The sequence below is a fragment of the Protopterus annectens genome, chromosome 11.part0 (assembly GCF_019279795.1).
Source record: "Protopterus annectens isolate FY-2018-M chromosome 11.part0, PAN1.0, whole genome shotgun sequence".
NCBI classification, from domain to species: Eukaryota; Metazoa; Chordata; order Ceratodontiformes; family Protopteridae; genus Protopterus; species Protopterus annectens.
This window is the reverse complement of record NC_056745.1, coordinates 1,184,225,725-1,184,241,913: the sequence shown is the minus strand read 5'-3', so window position 1 is coordinate 1,184,241,913 and position 16,189 is coordinate 1,184,225,725. Positions and strand designations below refer to the sequence as shown.

At 45.1% G+C, this 16,189-nt stretch overlaps 1 protein-coding gene across 1 annotated transcript in view; it reads right to left on the bottom strand.

Moving 5' to 3' along the window:
• Positions 1–2,259: 2,259 nt before the first annotated feature.
• Positions 2,260–16,189, bottom strand: part of SYPL1 (synaptophysin like 1) — a 363,534-nt gene continuing 349,604 nt past the window's right edge. Inside the window, exon 4 of the mRNA XM_044087289.1 lies at positions 2,260–2,481. Coding sequence (XP_043943224.1) covers positions 2,260–2,481 — 222 coding nt within the window. The remainder of the gene's footprint in view (positions 2,482–16,189) is intronic.

The following is a 16,189-nucleotide window of genomic DNA, read 5'->3' as shown; positions in this document are numbered from 1 at the left end:
GATAGTTTCAGGGTCAGCAGCAGGGTTTTTGAAAAGGAATTTATGAGAGTCAAGGACCCTTGTAATACCTGTCCGGCTTGGCAGGAGGTGGAGGTAAGGAGTCAGGGGTCAGAGGGGACTCTGAAAATACATAATCTACAATATCTAACAGGTGGAAAAGCCAGGAGCCTGTGTTGTGGGAGTAAAAGGAAGTATCGGAGCCTTTTCTTAGATTCTGAATAATCTTGGCTCTCCCAGTGGAAATGTTCCCTCATGGTATGTAAGGTTTCCCCAAAATAGTAATCCTCAGGAGGAGAGGCTGAAGGTATAGATTCTTCAGCATCAGAATCCTCATAGGGAGGAAGAGAGTATTCCTGATCAGAAGAGGAATCAGAAGAAATGGAAACCTGATCTGAAGATTCATATTCTGTCTCTTGCCTAAGCCTTTTATTAGGAGGGGGATGGGAACCCCTGATCAAGGTAATTAAGTCTTTGGCCATTTTGAGCATCTGTTTTTTAGGCATGGAGGCCTGACCATGAGGCTGTTGCACTTGTTTCTTCGTCTTTAAAGGTGCTTTTGTCTTCGCCTTTGTAGCTGGAGTCGCTTTAATGAATAATTGAGGTCTGAAAACACCCTCAGAAGCAGATGCCTGCTCAGCGGCTCCGGACCCATCTGAGAGAATTGTTTCCGAAGGTCCAATAACCTGAGCTTCCAGTGGCCTAGTCGACTCCACGTGGGAGTCTGTAGCGGCCTGCAAGTCCAAAGTAGTGGGTGTCAGGGGCTGCGAAAGCACCTCACTGAGAACTGGCAACTGGCTTAGAGGAAGCCTCGTCAGTTTTGGACCTTGGATGCCTGTCCTTTTCTTTTTCTTTGCGTTTCTTGTGAATTCCGGTAGTCGGATGGCTATCAGACGGCATATTGCAATTAAATCTTCTGCCAAAATAGTGAAAAGCAAAATCGTACCAATGCTTAATAGTGCGTTGGTTAAATCTAGCACAAAACCGACAGCTAGCAACATTGTGGTCAGGGCCTAGGCAAAGAATACAGTAAGAGTGAAAGTCCTTATGAGGTATTTGCTTCCCACAAGAAATACAATTATTAACTTTTTCTGACATCGGTCTGGAGCAAGAAAAAAAGTTTTCCTCAATGGGGTACTTAGCTTTAAATGAAGACTTCGGATCTGAAATTCGAACACTAAAATCTCAGGAGTCGGCCGACCGGCACTTGCGAACTGCTTCTGCTTCGGGCACCGCGCGGCAAGAAAGACTGAAGAAAATGGCGTCAGCTGCATCTTTTATACCCCTGGCGCACTGACGTCAGGGAAGAGGCTACAGCAACCGACGCCGGACCTAGACTTTGAAATTCAGGCCGACTGAGGGCAGTCTGCCAGCAGGATAACCCCGAGTGTAATGACTGCAACAGTGAAACACGAAGAACATCAGATATAGTAGTGCACAAAAAAAAAAAAAAAAAAAAAAAAAGACAAGCTGTATTCCTTACTGAAATTGCTACACCCAGTATTTACAAAGTGTTATGTATGAGACAGAGAGACCGTCAACATTGGATTTGCAAGCAGAAATAAAAGTAATATTGAAGACAGATACCCAGACAAATATAGTAGGACCAACAGGTCCAATAAAAAGAAGAATTTAGTATTGTACTTCAATATACTAACACACATCCAATATGAATTATAGGAGGAGGCAATTCTGAGCACATTGTGGGCGCTGAAAAGCTCACTCTTGGGCTAGCACCAAAAACTGAAACAATACTAAATTTGAACTCTAATCATACTCTGACTTAGGAATGGAATGCAGAAATTGAAACGGAGAAAGTTTACAAAAATGAGAACTATACTAAATCATTTCACTGAGACAGCATATGATGCATGGAATAGACTACCAAACTATTTGACATTCTGAAGAACTTGGGATACTTATTATGGGAATGACTGGCTAGGAGGACACTACTGCCCATGCCTGAAATATCTGTATGCATGTAACAAGAGTTAAATTGCCACAGTAAACTATTATTAAAGGACTGTAACTGGTTTATATGTGCGACACCACTGCTTATATTGCAAATGTAGTGATAGGATATAGTGATGCCACGCACCTACGTATAAGCACATCATAAATAATACTGTGCTACTGTTCAAAATGACGTCCACAGCAGATCAAAACAGCAGAAGCAAACTAGGCACAATGCAGAGTAGCCACATAAGAATGCATGTATAAAATGATTATATATGAAAACCAGCTAAATCATATTTAAGGCAGTTAACTTAAGCCATCCAAGCTTAAAATTATACATACCGCAGAAACATTTAGTTTTGCAAAGCTGGTTGCAGATTTTTCTGTACAAATCAGAATTTTACAGCCTTCCACTTGGGTCATGATGGTTTTCCCTGCTGCAGCTATCTTAATATCGGCAAGACCTTTGGCCCATGCTGAAGAACTGACAAGCCACATAAATGTGAAGAGAACAGTAAAACCAAAATCCTAAATCATAAAAATGAAATGATTTGTCATTATTCAAAAGCAAAATCACAGATACAAATAAAAATCAAAAACTGCTCTGGTAAGGAACAGTCAGCCTAGTAGTTTATTCTATTAATGTCACCAAGTAGTACACTAACTTCCTTTCAAAACAACAATTAATGAGGTCTGACAAGAAAGAAAATGCATTGTAAATAAAAAAAAAAAAAAAAAAAAAAAAAGAGAGAGTTGGGTACTTACCATAATTTGGCATCTGTGTTATCCTACGTCACTATTTCATCACTCTTGAGTCGTAGGATCCGATATCAGATCCAAGTCAGCAACTTTGCAGACAGCTTGTAGGCTCGAGCTCCTCCCACTCCTATGACCCCTTGCTGCCCTCTAACCTCTCAAATTGAGTTTGCCCTAAAGCCAGAAAGCAGATAAGGTAGACCTTGACCACCAGGCAGGAAATCTCAACTTCCTCTAGGTCCCGCAGGACGGGGGATGGAGAGAGGGATAGTGATCAATAATGACATAGGATAACACAGATGCAAAGTTACGGTAAGTACACAACACTTTATCTGATGTTATCCATGTCACTATTCCTCACTCTTGGGTCTGAGTCCCCAGCTACCCTAAATCCTGGGCAGCCTCACAAAAGGGCATGCCAAAGAACTGTGGAGCCAAAGGAAGTCCTGTTCCTGGAAACAATGTCAAGCTTATAATCAACAGAACAGTGAGGAGTAGACCACGTGGCTGCCTCACAGATTTTGTCCAGACAGGCAGCTGATATAGCCATTGATCTAGTGGAATAAGCTCTGACTGGACCAGATACAGATAAACCTTTAGATGAAAGGGCAAAAGAAATACACTTTGACATCCAATGAGAAACAGTAAAGAATACTTGTGTAAAATTTTACCATAACAATAGATGTCCTTCTCTACAACTTTGCAGTATTCTTAGTGTGAGATCCCCACCTCAGGCGAACCGAACGTCGGCTCCTATACAAAAGCTTACCCGAACATTGGCTCCTATACAAAAGCTTAAGCCTGGCTGCTGTAGGTGTGTGGGACGTCACACACAGGGCCATAAACCAGGGACCTTAAATGTGACATCTGCAACGCACAGACTTCAGAAAGTACAGTTGTGTACACTTACCATAAATGTAGATGTTCGAGTGTATTCACTGTTGCAGTCATCACACTTGAGTTATCCTGCCAGGGGTAGCCCTCAGTTGGCATGAATACCAGAGGCTTAGTATTTCTGCATCGGTTGCTGTCGCACCTGGACTGACATCAGGTTGTCGGTGGCATAAAATCAGGCAGCCGACGCCATTACATTGTTTTTTCTTGCCCCAAATGTCAGGAGCCTCCAAATAGGGAACTAGGTTATGGTGGAAGAACACCACCAGCAGAAAGTAAATACCAAATAGCACTGTAATGAGTGAGTAAGAGAGAGGGAGACAAGGGAGATGGAGGGTGGGAAACCAGGACTGCAACAGTGAATACACTCGAACATCTACATTTATGGTAAGTGTACACAACTGTATTATGTTCTTTGTGTTTCACTGACGCAGTCATCACATTTGGGTTGATTCCCAAAGCTGAAGTAAAGGGTGGTGGCAGTCAAGAATTCTTTGGGCTGGCTAGTATGCCCTGCAGGACTGCGGTTGCAAAGCCTGCCCTGGATTTGAAAGAGATAGGCAAGGTGGTAATGTTTGGTGACGGTAAGAACAGAACTCCATGTTGCAGCCTCCAGGATGCCCCTGGTAGGGACCCCTCTGAGAAAAGCTGCAGAGGTGGAGGTAGCCCTAATGGAGTGTGTCCTGACCCCCCTGTGGGGGTGGTATCCCGTGGTGTTTGTAACAGAAACGGATACGGTGTGCAACCCATCTGGAAATGGTTTGTTTGAATATGGCCTTGCCCTCCGCCCCTGCTGCAAAGCTGACTAGTAACTGGTCAGGTTTTCCTAAAAAGACTTAGTCCTATCCAGGTAGAATCTGAGCTGTCTGTGTACATCTAAACAGTGCAGGATCCTTTTCCCCCTTATTTTGAGGCTTAGGGAAAGGTGGGCAAATTAATATATTGATTGAGAGCTACACTGGACACTACCTTAGGCATGAAAGTTGGGTTAGTCTGAGAGAGACCCTGTCAGTATGAAAAATGATGAAAGGTTCCACAGCCATGAATGCTTGTAGCTCAGACACTCTTCTAGCTGAAGTGATGGCCAGAAGCAAGGCTGTTTTCCAAGAGAGAAATTTCAACTCTACTGAAGCTGCAGGCTCAAAGGGTGGTAGCTTGAGCTTTTCTAACACAAAGTTAAGGTTCCAAGCAGGGTTGGGGGCTCTTCTGGGTGGCCTTAAGTTGTTAGCCCCTCTAAGAAACTACTTGATGAAAGGGTGAGAAAAGAGAGGTGGCTCTGTGCTGTAATGAGCAGAGATAGCAGAGGCATGAATTTTAATAGAAGAGAAGGACAGGCCCCTGTGAAGTAGATCTGCTAGGTAAGAGGTAAGGAGGGCTGTGCTGGTTCAGCTGCTTTAGCCTGGATCCAGGAGCAATACCTTTTCCACTTGTCAGCATAGGATTTTCTACTGTTGGGATGTCTGGCTTCACATATAACGTCCAGGACTTGTTTGCTTAGGCTGGCCACTGGAGGAGAGGTCAAGTAATAAGCCAGGCTGCCAGGTTCAGGGTCTGATATTGTGGATGCAAGAATTCTCCCTTCTGCTGGGTCAGGACAGTAGGGATCTGAGGGACGTGCCATGGAGGCAACGGTGACAGACTGCCCAGTAGTGGGTATCAAGTGTTAGCGTGGCCAGTCTGGGGCAACCAGGACTGCTCTTGGTTTTTCCTCCCTTATTTTGAGTAGTACCCTTGAAAGAAGAGGTAGGGGTGGAAATGCATAGATCAAGAGGTTTACCCATTGGAAGGATAGGGCATCCACTTTCCAGGCCTTGCTGTGAAGGGCCTGGTGCAGAATTTGCTGAGCTGGTGGTTGTTGTGGGAGGCAAATAGGTCCACCTTCGGGGTAGCCCATTTCTGGGAAAAAAGGCTGAAGGTGTTGCAGTTTAAGTGCCACTTGTGTGGGTCCAGGAGATTTCTGCTCAAGTTGTCTGCCAGAGAGTTTTGGTAGCCTGGCAGGAAGTGTGCTAGCAGGTGAATTTGCATGGCTGAAGCAGTGTGCCAAAGGGTCACGGCTAGCCTGCAGAGTGGATAAGAGTGAGTTCCTCCCTGCTTGTTGATGTACCACATCACTATGGTGTTGTTTGTTTTGATTAGGAGAGGCCTGTGAGAGTGTAGGGGTCTGAAAGCTGTCAGAAAGTACAGTTTTGTACCTACCATAAATGTAGATGTCCGAACAGGATAGCATCTGCAGTCCTTACAAATGGGTTGTCCTGTCGTCAGGCAGCCCTTCGGTCGGCCGGATTCCAAAGTCTGGGTCTGGCTTCGGTTGGTGTCGCACTTCACCCGACGTCATAGCTGCAGTTCTTCTGGTATAAAGGCATCAGCCGACGCCATTTTCCTCAGTGTTTCTTGCCCCAGATGCCAGTTGCCCTCTTGGATAGCTAAATTTTTGGATAAATGCCAATGTTTCCAAAAAATAGAAGGCAAACACACAAAAAAATAAGCATGTATGTACATATATACAAACAAATACACCATAAGGGATCCCCCCCAGCTAGCTATTAGGGGGTAAATACCCTAGGAATACCACAGAGGGGAAGGAGGGTGGGTAATCCTGACTGCAGATGCTATCCTGTTCAGACATCTACATTTATGGTAGCTACAAAACTGTACTATGTCCTTCAAGGATGCATCTGCAGTCCTTACAAATGGGTAGAATACCATAGCCAAACTAGGGGAGGAGGAAGAAGAAATTATGGTGTAGTTAGGATCCCTTGCAAAACAGCAGTGGCAAACCCTGCTCGGGATCTAGAGTATAGTGGTAAGTTATAATGCTTGGCAAATGTATGCACGGAGGTCCAAGTAGCAGCCTCTATAATGTTCTTGGTAGCCACTCCTCGTAAGAAAGCTGTGGTAGTGGCTGTAGCCCTTGTAGAGTGAGGCCTTATGTTCTGTGGAATTTGTTTTCCATGGTAGGAGTAACAGAATCTAATGCAATTTCCTATCCACTTGGAGATTGTCTGTTTTGAAATTGCTTTTCCTTCCCTTCCTGTTGCATATGCTACCAGAAGCTGGTCAGTTTTTCTATTGCCCTTGGTTCTGTCCAGGTAGTAGCGCAACTGTCTATGTACATCCAAGGTATGCAGCAGTCTTTCCCCCCTGTTCTGTGGACTGGGAAAGAAGGTAGGTAGGTGGATTGCCTGGTTTAGAGACACTCTGGATACCACCTTAGGCATAAATGTAGGATTAGTTCTCATGGACACTATCTTGATGGAAGATTAGGAAGGGTTGTACTGCCATTAAAGCCTGTAGTTCCGAAACCCTTCTTGCTGAAGTAATTGCCAGCAGGAAAGCAGTTTTCCAGGATAGGTGTTGAAGATCTGCTGTTGCTGCTGGTTCGAAAGGGGGGAGTGTCAATTTTTCTAGCACGAAGTTCAAGTCCCATGCTGGTAATGGTGGTTTCCTAGGAGGTTTTACATTTTTAATTCCTCTCAGAAACTGAGTAGAGGATGTGAAAAGACAGGGGGATCGAAGCTGTATTCTGCAGAAATAGCTGATGCATGTATCTTGATGGAGGAATAGGACAGGCCTGTATGGAGAAGCTCTGCCAAATACTCCAGGATGTTGGCTATGTCTACCTTTGACGCATCTTTCCCCCTTTCAGTACTCCAAATAAGAAATCTTTTCCATTTTCCTGCATAGTTCCTTCTTGTTGAAGGTCTGCGGGCCTCAAGGATAATGTCTTTAACCCTTTGGGATAAATCTGGGTTAGTTGCTCTTATGTAATGTTCCAGGCAGTCAGTTGGAGAGTTTTCAGGTTTGGATGCAGGATGTTGTAGTCGCTCTGAGTTAACATCAAAGGAATCAGGGGTAGTGTCCACGCTTTCCCCAGAGACATGCTCCTCAGTAATGGATACCAATGTTGTCTTGGCCAATCTGGAGCTATCAGAATTATCCTTGGACGTTCCTCTTTGATTTTCAGTAGCACCTTGTGCATCAAAGGAAGAGGTGGAATGCATATGCTGTCAGGCCTTTCCAACTGAAGGATAGAGAGTCCACCTTCCAAGCAAGTGGGTGGTATGTCCTTGTGCAGAATTTGTTGAGCTGGTGATTGAGTGGGGAGGCGAATAGGTCTATCTGTGGCAGTCCCCATTTCTCTGTGATGGCCTTGAAGATGTCCGGGTGTAGCATCCATTCGTGAGCATCCGAGGTAGTTCTGCTTAACATGTCTGCTAGGATGTTTTCTTTTCCCGGTACAAATATTGCCTGTAACTGAATGTTGTGAGTCAGAGCCATATTCCATAGGTCCAGAGCCATTCGGCATAGTGGGTATGAATGAGTGCCTCCCTGTTTGTTGATGTACCACATGACTGTGGTGTTGTCTGTTCTTATCAATTGGCCTTCTTGGAGGAATGGTCTGAAATTCTGGATTGCTAGTTTTACTGCCAGCATTTCTTTTTGATTTATGTGCAGGTGCAGCTGATCTGGATTCCATAAGCCTTGTATGCACTTGTCCAGCATGTGGGCCCCCCAACCGAGGTCTGAGGCGTCCGCTGTGATGGTTTGGCTTGGTTGAATGCTGTGGAAAGGCAAACCTGGGTTTGACTGGCATGCCTGAGCCCACCATAGGAACTCTTGTTCATTAGTGGTATTTCGGTTTCTAAGCTGTGCCTGTGTTGAGACCATAAACTCTTTAGGTACCACTGTAGCTTTCTCATATGCAGTCTGGCTTGGGGGACCAGGATTATGCAGGATGCCATGAAGCCCAAGGCCTGCAGTACTTTCCTTGCTGTTAGTTTGTTCTGCTTTGTTAATGCCAAGAAGTAGAGAGGAAGTTGTTCTTGTTTTTCTGCAGTTAGGAATGCCATCTGTTTTACTGTGTCCAATTCTGCACCCAAGAAGGTTATTGTTTGGGATGGTATCAGTCTTGACTTTTTTAAATTGACTGTGTATCCCAGGGCTTGTAGTAAGCAAATGACTCTTTGTAAGTCTTGTGTCAGTTTGTTTTTGTTGTCCGCTTGTATCAGGCAGTCGTCCAGGTATGGATAAATTTGGATTCCCTGAAGCCTGCAGTGAGCGATTACTGATGCCAGGCATTTCGTGAACACTCTGGGCGCAGTAGATAAGCCAAAGGGCAATGCTGAGAATTGATAATGCTCTGATCCTGCAAGAAATCTGAGGTATCTTCTGCAATTTGGTCGTATGGGGACGTGCAGGTATGCCTCCTTGAGATCTAGAGTTACCAGCCAAAACTCCTTGCCCAGCATGGGAAGAAGTTGCTGTAGGGTCAGCATTTTGAATTTTGGAACAACGATGAATGTGTTTAAAGCGGACAGGTCTAGAATAGGCCTCCAATTTTTCTCTTTTCTTGGTACTAGGAAGAGTCTGGAGTAAAATCCCTTGCCTTGTTCTGTAGGTGGTACCCTTTCCACAGCTCTCATCTTTGCTAATTGAGCTATTTGTTTTAGAGCTTCTGTCTTTTGATTTGGTGGTAGGTTTGGCATTCCTCTCTTTACTGGTAAGGTGTGGAAATGAAACCTGTAGCCTTGGTCTATGGTTTGCAAAATCCACTTGTCTCTTGTGATATAGTGCCAGTTTTTTGAAAATAAGGCTAGCTTCCCGCCTAAGGGTGCTGCTATTTGTTCCCTGGTAGGCGGTGTCAGAGCCAAGTCACTGTGATTGTCCTGTTGCAGTGGTAGTGGTTGTGTCTGTGCCTCGTTGGTTGTTGCCTTGCCACTGGCGTCCCCTGTAGGCACCTCCTCTGGATTGATGTCTGCCTCTTGAACGCCTATTCCTGCCTCTCTGAGTTTTAGAGGAGTCTGGAAAGGACCAATTTTTGGAAGGCCAGTTCCTGCTAAACCTTGGGGGCTGAACCTGTAAGAAATCTTTCACTGTTTGTACAGATTTTGCCTTCTCCTCCATTTTCTTCAGTACCTGTTGGGCAGGAGCACCAAATAAACTGACCTTATCCATAGGAGCATCTAATAGCTTTGCTTTAACATGATCTGGCAAGACCTGTTCTTTCAACCATGCATGCCTTCTTATAACTGTGCCAGTCATGGCTGATCTAAATGAAGCCTCCAGTGCATCATAGCCACATTTTAAGGAATGGTTACTAACCTGCTGAATGTTATTCACCATTTCTAGAACATATTTCTTATCTAAGGAATCATCAGAGGACAGTTTCTTAGTTAACTGATCAAGCATAAACTCTTGGTATTGGATCATATGAAACTGACAGTTCAATGCTCTAGCTGAGAGAGTAGCAGAGGTGTATACTTTTTTACCCCATCTCTCTAAGGACCTGGATTCCCTTTCAGAAGGGAGAGGGTTTTTCACTGAGGTCGAAGCTACTGCCTTAGGCCCCTGGGAGATAGTCTCAGGATCTGCAAAAGGAGCCTTGTATAAATGGTGATGAGTGTCCGGGACCCTGTAGAACCTATCGGGCTTAGCAGGGGCTGGGGGTAAAGTATCAGGAGCAGTGCAAGCATCATTAAATGCATCATCCACAACAGGAAGAACTGGAGGTATAGCTAAAGGCCTATGTTGCGGTAAGTGTAAAAAGGTCCTAAGCCTTTTTCTTGAATCTGAGAAATCTTGTCCCTGCCATTGGAAATGCTCCCTCATGGCATGTAAGGTTTCCCCAAAGGAAAATTCCTCTGGTGGAGAGGCAGAAGGAATCGATTCTTCAGCATCGGAATCTTCATAAGTAGATAAAGGAGCCTCTGGATGGTCTGTATTGTCTGTATCATCAGAAGAGTCATCCAAGGACACTGACTCAGGGGGCTCTGCTCTAGGTCTCTTTTCTGGAGGTTGAGAGGCCCTGTCTGGGTGAGATTGGGATCCCCTTATTAAAGAGATGAGATCCTCTGCCAGAGTAAGCATTTGGGAAGTGGAACTGGGCCTGTGAGAGGGGGGCTTAACAGGCACAGACTTAGAAGTTTTGGCTGCTTTAGCCCTGGCAAAGGCCTTTATAGACATGGCTGCAGGAGGCCTAGCAGCACCACGTGCTGGGGTAGAAAAGTACAGTTTTGTACCTACCATAAATGTAGATGTTCGAAGATCCACATTGCTGCAGTCCTTACACTTGGGTAGTCCGCTGTCCTCGGTCGGCCCGAATATCAAAGTATTAGGCTGACGTCGGTCAAGGCGCTTAAGACTGACATCAGGACGTCAGGGTACAAATGCGCATGACCAACGTCATATCCTCAGTCTTTTCTTGCCCCAGATGTCAGAAGACCCTAAAAAGAAAGGTCAAAACCAAAAGACAGCAAAAAACAACCAACCACCCTTGCACTAATCATACGTACAATATATACAATATCCACAATATTCACAACCCAAACCACACAACCGCCTCTAACTATAGAGGGGAAGGAGGAGTAAATTGGACTGCAGCAATGTGGATCTTGAACATCTACATTTATGGTAGGTACAAAACTGTACTATGTTCTTCATCTCACATTGCTGCAGTCCTTACACTTGGGTAGAATCCCAAAGCAGAGGTAAGGGAGGATGGCAAAACTATAAAGCAGTAGGAGCTGCCAAAATGCCCTGTAAAATTGCAGTGGCAAAACCAGCCCTAGATTTAGAGTAAAGTGGAAGGTGGTAATGCTTAGAGAAAGTATGCACTGAACTCCAAGTAGCAGCCTCCAAAATATCTTTAGTTGCCACCCCCCTAAAAAAGCTGTAGAAGTGGCAGTAGCCCTAGTGGAATGAGGCCTAATCCCAGCTGGAATCTCCTTACCATGATGGGAATAACAGAAAGCAATACAAAACCCAATCCACTTAGAAATAGTTTGTTTTGACACAGGCTTGCCCTGAGAACCCAAAGCAAATGAAACAAATAACTGCTGAGACTGCCTGAACCCTTTAATTCTGCTCAAATAATATCGCAACTGCCTGTGTATATCCAAAGTGTGCAAAATCTTTTCCCCTTTATTTTGGGGGTTTGCATAAAAAGTAGGCAAATGAATAGTTTGGTTTAAAGCCACACTAGAAACCACTTTAGGCATAAAGGAAGGATTAGTACGCAAAGATACCCTATCCTTATGGAAAATTAAGAAAGGCTCAACTGCCATAAGGGCCTGTAATTCAGAAACCTTTCTCGCAGAGGTAATGGCCAACAAAAAAGCAGTCTTCCATGATAAATATTTCAACTCGGCAGTAGCTGCAGGCTCAAAAGGTTGTAGAGTGAGCTTCTCCAACACAAAATTGAGATCCCAAGCAGGAGTAGGAGCTCTACGTGGGGGTCTTATATTCTTTGCCCCTCTAAGGAATTGCTTAAACAAAGGATGAGAAAACAATGGTGGGTCACAGTCATAGTGAGCAGAAATTGCTGCAGCATGAACCTTAATAGAAGATAAGGACAACCCTTTATCCAGTAACTCACTAAGATATTGAAGAGCCACACTTAAATTAGGCTTAGAAACATCAAATTCCTTTGCTGTACTCCAAAATAAAAATCTCTTCCATTTATCTGCGTACACTTTCCTTGTACTAGGCCTTCTGGCCTCCAAAATAACATTCAAAACTTGCTGTGGAAGCTGAGACCCTCCAGGGTTTAAAACAGAATATGCCAGGCTGTTAGGTGAAGAGAGTGAAGTTTGACATTGAGTAAATGACTGTTCTCCTGAGACAGCAGGTGTGGAATCGAAGGCAAAGGCCATGGAGGCTCCCGTACCAGACTTCTCAGTAATGGGTACCAGTGCTGTCGAGGCCAATCTGGAGCTATTAAAATCATCTTTGGCTTGTCCTGTCTGACCTTCAGGAGTACCTTTGGGAGGAGAGGCAGAGGTGGAAAGGCATACACATGAAGACTGCTCCAATTAAATGAAAGAGCATCCACTTTCCAAGCTGTGGGATGAAACCTTTTTGTGCAAAACTTTGGCAGCTGGTAGTTTAGTGGAGAAGCGAACAGATCAATGTCTGGAGTTCCCCATAACACTGTCAATTTCTGAAATACATGAGGATCCAATTTCCACTCGTGGGGATCCATAATTTGTCTGCTCAACACATCTGCTAAGGAGTTCTGTGCTCCCGGCAGAAACCTTGCCTGAAGATTTAGCTGTAAACTGAGAGCAGTCTCCCACAAAATCATTGCTTATCTGCATAGAGGATAAGAATGTGTTCCCCCTTGCTTGTTGATGTACCACATGACAGTTGTGTTGTCTGTTAGAACCAACACCTGCCCTGGAAGAAGTAAATCCTTGAAAGCTATTAATGCAAATTGGACTGCTAACATCTCCTTCAAGTTGATATGTAGATGTTGAAGTCTGGCAGGCCACGTGTCTTGTACCCACTTTCCATTTAGATGAGCTCCCCAAGCTTTGTCTGAGGCATCTGTCGCTAGAATCTGACTCGCCTCTGGCCGGGTCACAGAGAGTCCCTTGTTTAGGTGACATTCCTGAGCCCACCACAAAAATTCCTTTTGAATGCAAGGTATTATCTGAATGACAGTGTCCAAATCTTGGCAGTGCTGCGTCTATACATTTTTGAGATACCATTGTAGCTTCCTCATATGCAGTTTGGCATTGGGAAGCACCAGAATACAAGATGCCATGAACCCCAAGGCTTGAAGGACTGTCCTTGCAGTCAGCCTGGACTGATGAGACAATTGATGGAAGTAAAGAGAAAGATTCTTTTGTTTGTCCGGGGTCAAAAAGGCCATCTGGGATGCTGTATTCAGTCTCACACCCAGAAAGCACATGTCCTGAGAGGGTACTAGACTGGACTTTATTTCGTTCACAGAATACCCCAGGCATCTTAGCACTGCTATCACATATTGTAAATGTTGAAGAAGTTCGTCCTTTCCTTGGGCCAGAATCAGGCAATCGTCCAAATAAGGATAGATCTGTATTCCTCTTAGCCTGAAGAAAGCTATCACTGGAGCCAGAACCTTTGTGAACACTCTGGGCGCAGTAGATAAGCCAAAGGGCAATGCAGAGAACTGATAATGAGAAGTCCCAGCCCAAAAACGCAGATACTTCCTGCAACTTAGCCTGATAGGAACATGAAGGTAAGCCTCCTTGAGATCCAGAGTCACCATCCAGTGATCTTTGCCCAGCAGAGGTAAAAGCTGTTGTAACGTCAACATTTTGAACTTGGGAATGTCCAGATAAGTGTTGAGGATAGATAAATCCAAAATTGGTCTCCACGTGTTCCCCTTCTTTGGTACTAGGAACAGGCGAGAATAAAATCCTAGGACCACTTCTGGCAGAGGGACCGGTTGTATGGCCCCTATTTGAAGCAGCAGAGAAATTTGTCTGTGAGCCTCTAGTCTTTGCTGAGGAGGAACGTCCGGCATGCCTTTGAAAGGAGGCAAGGTATGGAAATAAAACTTGTAACCTTGGTGTATGACATCCAATACCCATCTGTCTTGGGTAATCAAACTCCAATTTTCCTTGAAGAGTGCCAACCTTCCTCCCAAAGGTGCTGCCAGGCAAGAAGGATCTGGCAGCTGAAAAGGTAGGTCATTGGGCCTGTTTACGAAAGGACTGGCCCCTGCCCTCACCCGAAGCTTGTGCAGGTGAACTCCCTGTTCTATGTCTGAAGGAGCTCTGAGCTCTGCCCCTACCACGTCTAGATCTACCCCTAGACTGTGAATCATAAGAAGAATCGTCCACCCCTTAGCAGGCCAATTCCTACTAAACTTCGGAGGCTGAACTTGCAAAAAATCTTTAACAGCCTGCATAGACTTAGCCTTGTCTTCCATTTTCTTCAAGACTGATTCCACAGGTGAACCAAACAACACATCAGACTGTAAAGGAGCATCTAAAATCCTTGTCTTAACATGGTCAGATAAATTCTGATCCCTCAGCCAGGCGTGTCTGCGAAGAACTGACCCAGTGGCAGCCACCCTAGACGAGGCCTGTACAGCATCAAAACCACATTGTAAAGAATGCTTACCCACCTGTTCAGAGACATGTACCAAATCTTGTAATCCTTTACACTCAATGCCTTCCGCCAGAGCATCTACCTTAGACTTCAACTGAGCAAGAAGATAGTTTTGATATTTCAACATGTGAAACTGGCAATTTAAAGCCCTCATAGCCAAGGTGGAAGAAGTATAGACTTTCTTTCCCCATCTATCCAAAGCTCTGGCCTCTTTATCTGGAGGAACCAGATTTTTTACAACAGAGGCCTTGACACCCTTAGGTCCCTGACTAACAGTTTCTGGGTCCGCCCTAGGACTCTTATAAAGATATTTATGAGCCTCAGGCACCCTGTAATACCTATCCGGTTTAACAGGAGCAGGAGGCAAAGAATCAGGATTAAGTGAAGCCTCTGCAAACACATCTTCCACAACATCCAGAACAGGTGGTATAGCCAAAGGCCTATGCTGGGGTAAAAGCAAAAATTCCTAAGCCTTTTCCTGGAATCAGAGAAGTCCTGACCTTCCCACTTAAAATGTTCCCTCATGGAATGAAGAGTCTCTGAAAAAGAAAAATCCTCTGGAGGAGAAGCAGAAGGAGTAGAATCATCCACATCAGAATCAGAATAAGGAGAATACTCCTGCAAGTCTTCAGCGAAGACACTGAAACATTCAAGCCTGCTCAAAACTCCCCAACTCAGGTTCCACCCTAGGCCTCTTATCAGGAGGGGCAAAGAACCTCTAATCAAAGTAATTAAATCTTCTGCCATTTTAAGCATGTGCTTCTTGGGCACAGATCCTGATGAACTAGGAGTGACACCAACAGAAGCTAAACCTGGCCTGCCTCTGGGAGAAGCCTTGGAAACAGAAGGAGAGGGCCTAACCACCCTAGGAAGGGAGGGGAGTACAGTAACCTGAGAAGCCCCTTCAGCCTGACCTGCCTCCAGAGAGGCCACATCCTGCAATATCAAAGTCTCCCCCTGGGATTCCAGAGAAGCCGCCGGCGGAACCACGGTTCCACTGGCGCTCTAAAGAACCGGCGTCCGTATGGACGACTCTTCTTGCCTGGGTTTAGCTGCTTTGTCTTTGCGCTTCTTGAAGCGGGCGGAGCATCCGACGGCATATTATAATTGCACCGCTCAAGACCAACCTGGCACAATCTAACCTTCGCTAATAGTGCGCTTATTGAACCTAGCACAAAAGCGACACCCAACAACGTCGTGCTCAGGCCCCAAACAAGGAATACACAAAGTATGATAGTCCCTATGCGGTATCTGTTTCCCACAAGAAATACAGTTATTCACTTTTTCTGACATCCGGAAACCACTGAGGCAAGAAAAACTAAAATATTCCCCAACGGGTACTTAGCCAACTTTGACTCGGTCTGAAACTCCGAATTCGAAAATTTCAGAACGCGCGGCACTTGCAACGCTGCTTCTGCATCGGACCATGCGGCAAAAAAGACTGGGGATATGACGTCGGTCATGCGCATTTGTACCCTGACGTCCTGATGTCAGTCTTAAGCGCCTTGACCAACGTCAGCCTAATACTTTGATATTCGGGCCGACTGAGGACAGCGGACTACCCAAGTGTAAGGACTGCAGCAATGTGAGATGAAGAACATCATCCAAAGGGATGGTGTCCGATAAATCTTGTGAAACCACAGTAGTAGGGAAAACCTCAGAGGCCGATTCAACTAGGGTAGCAGGGGCCTCGGTAGTAGTCATGGAT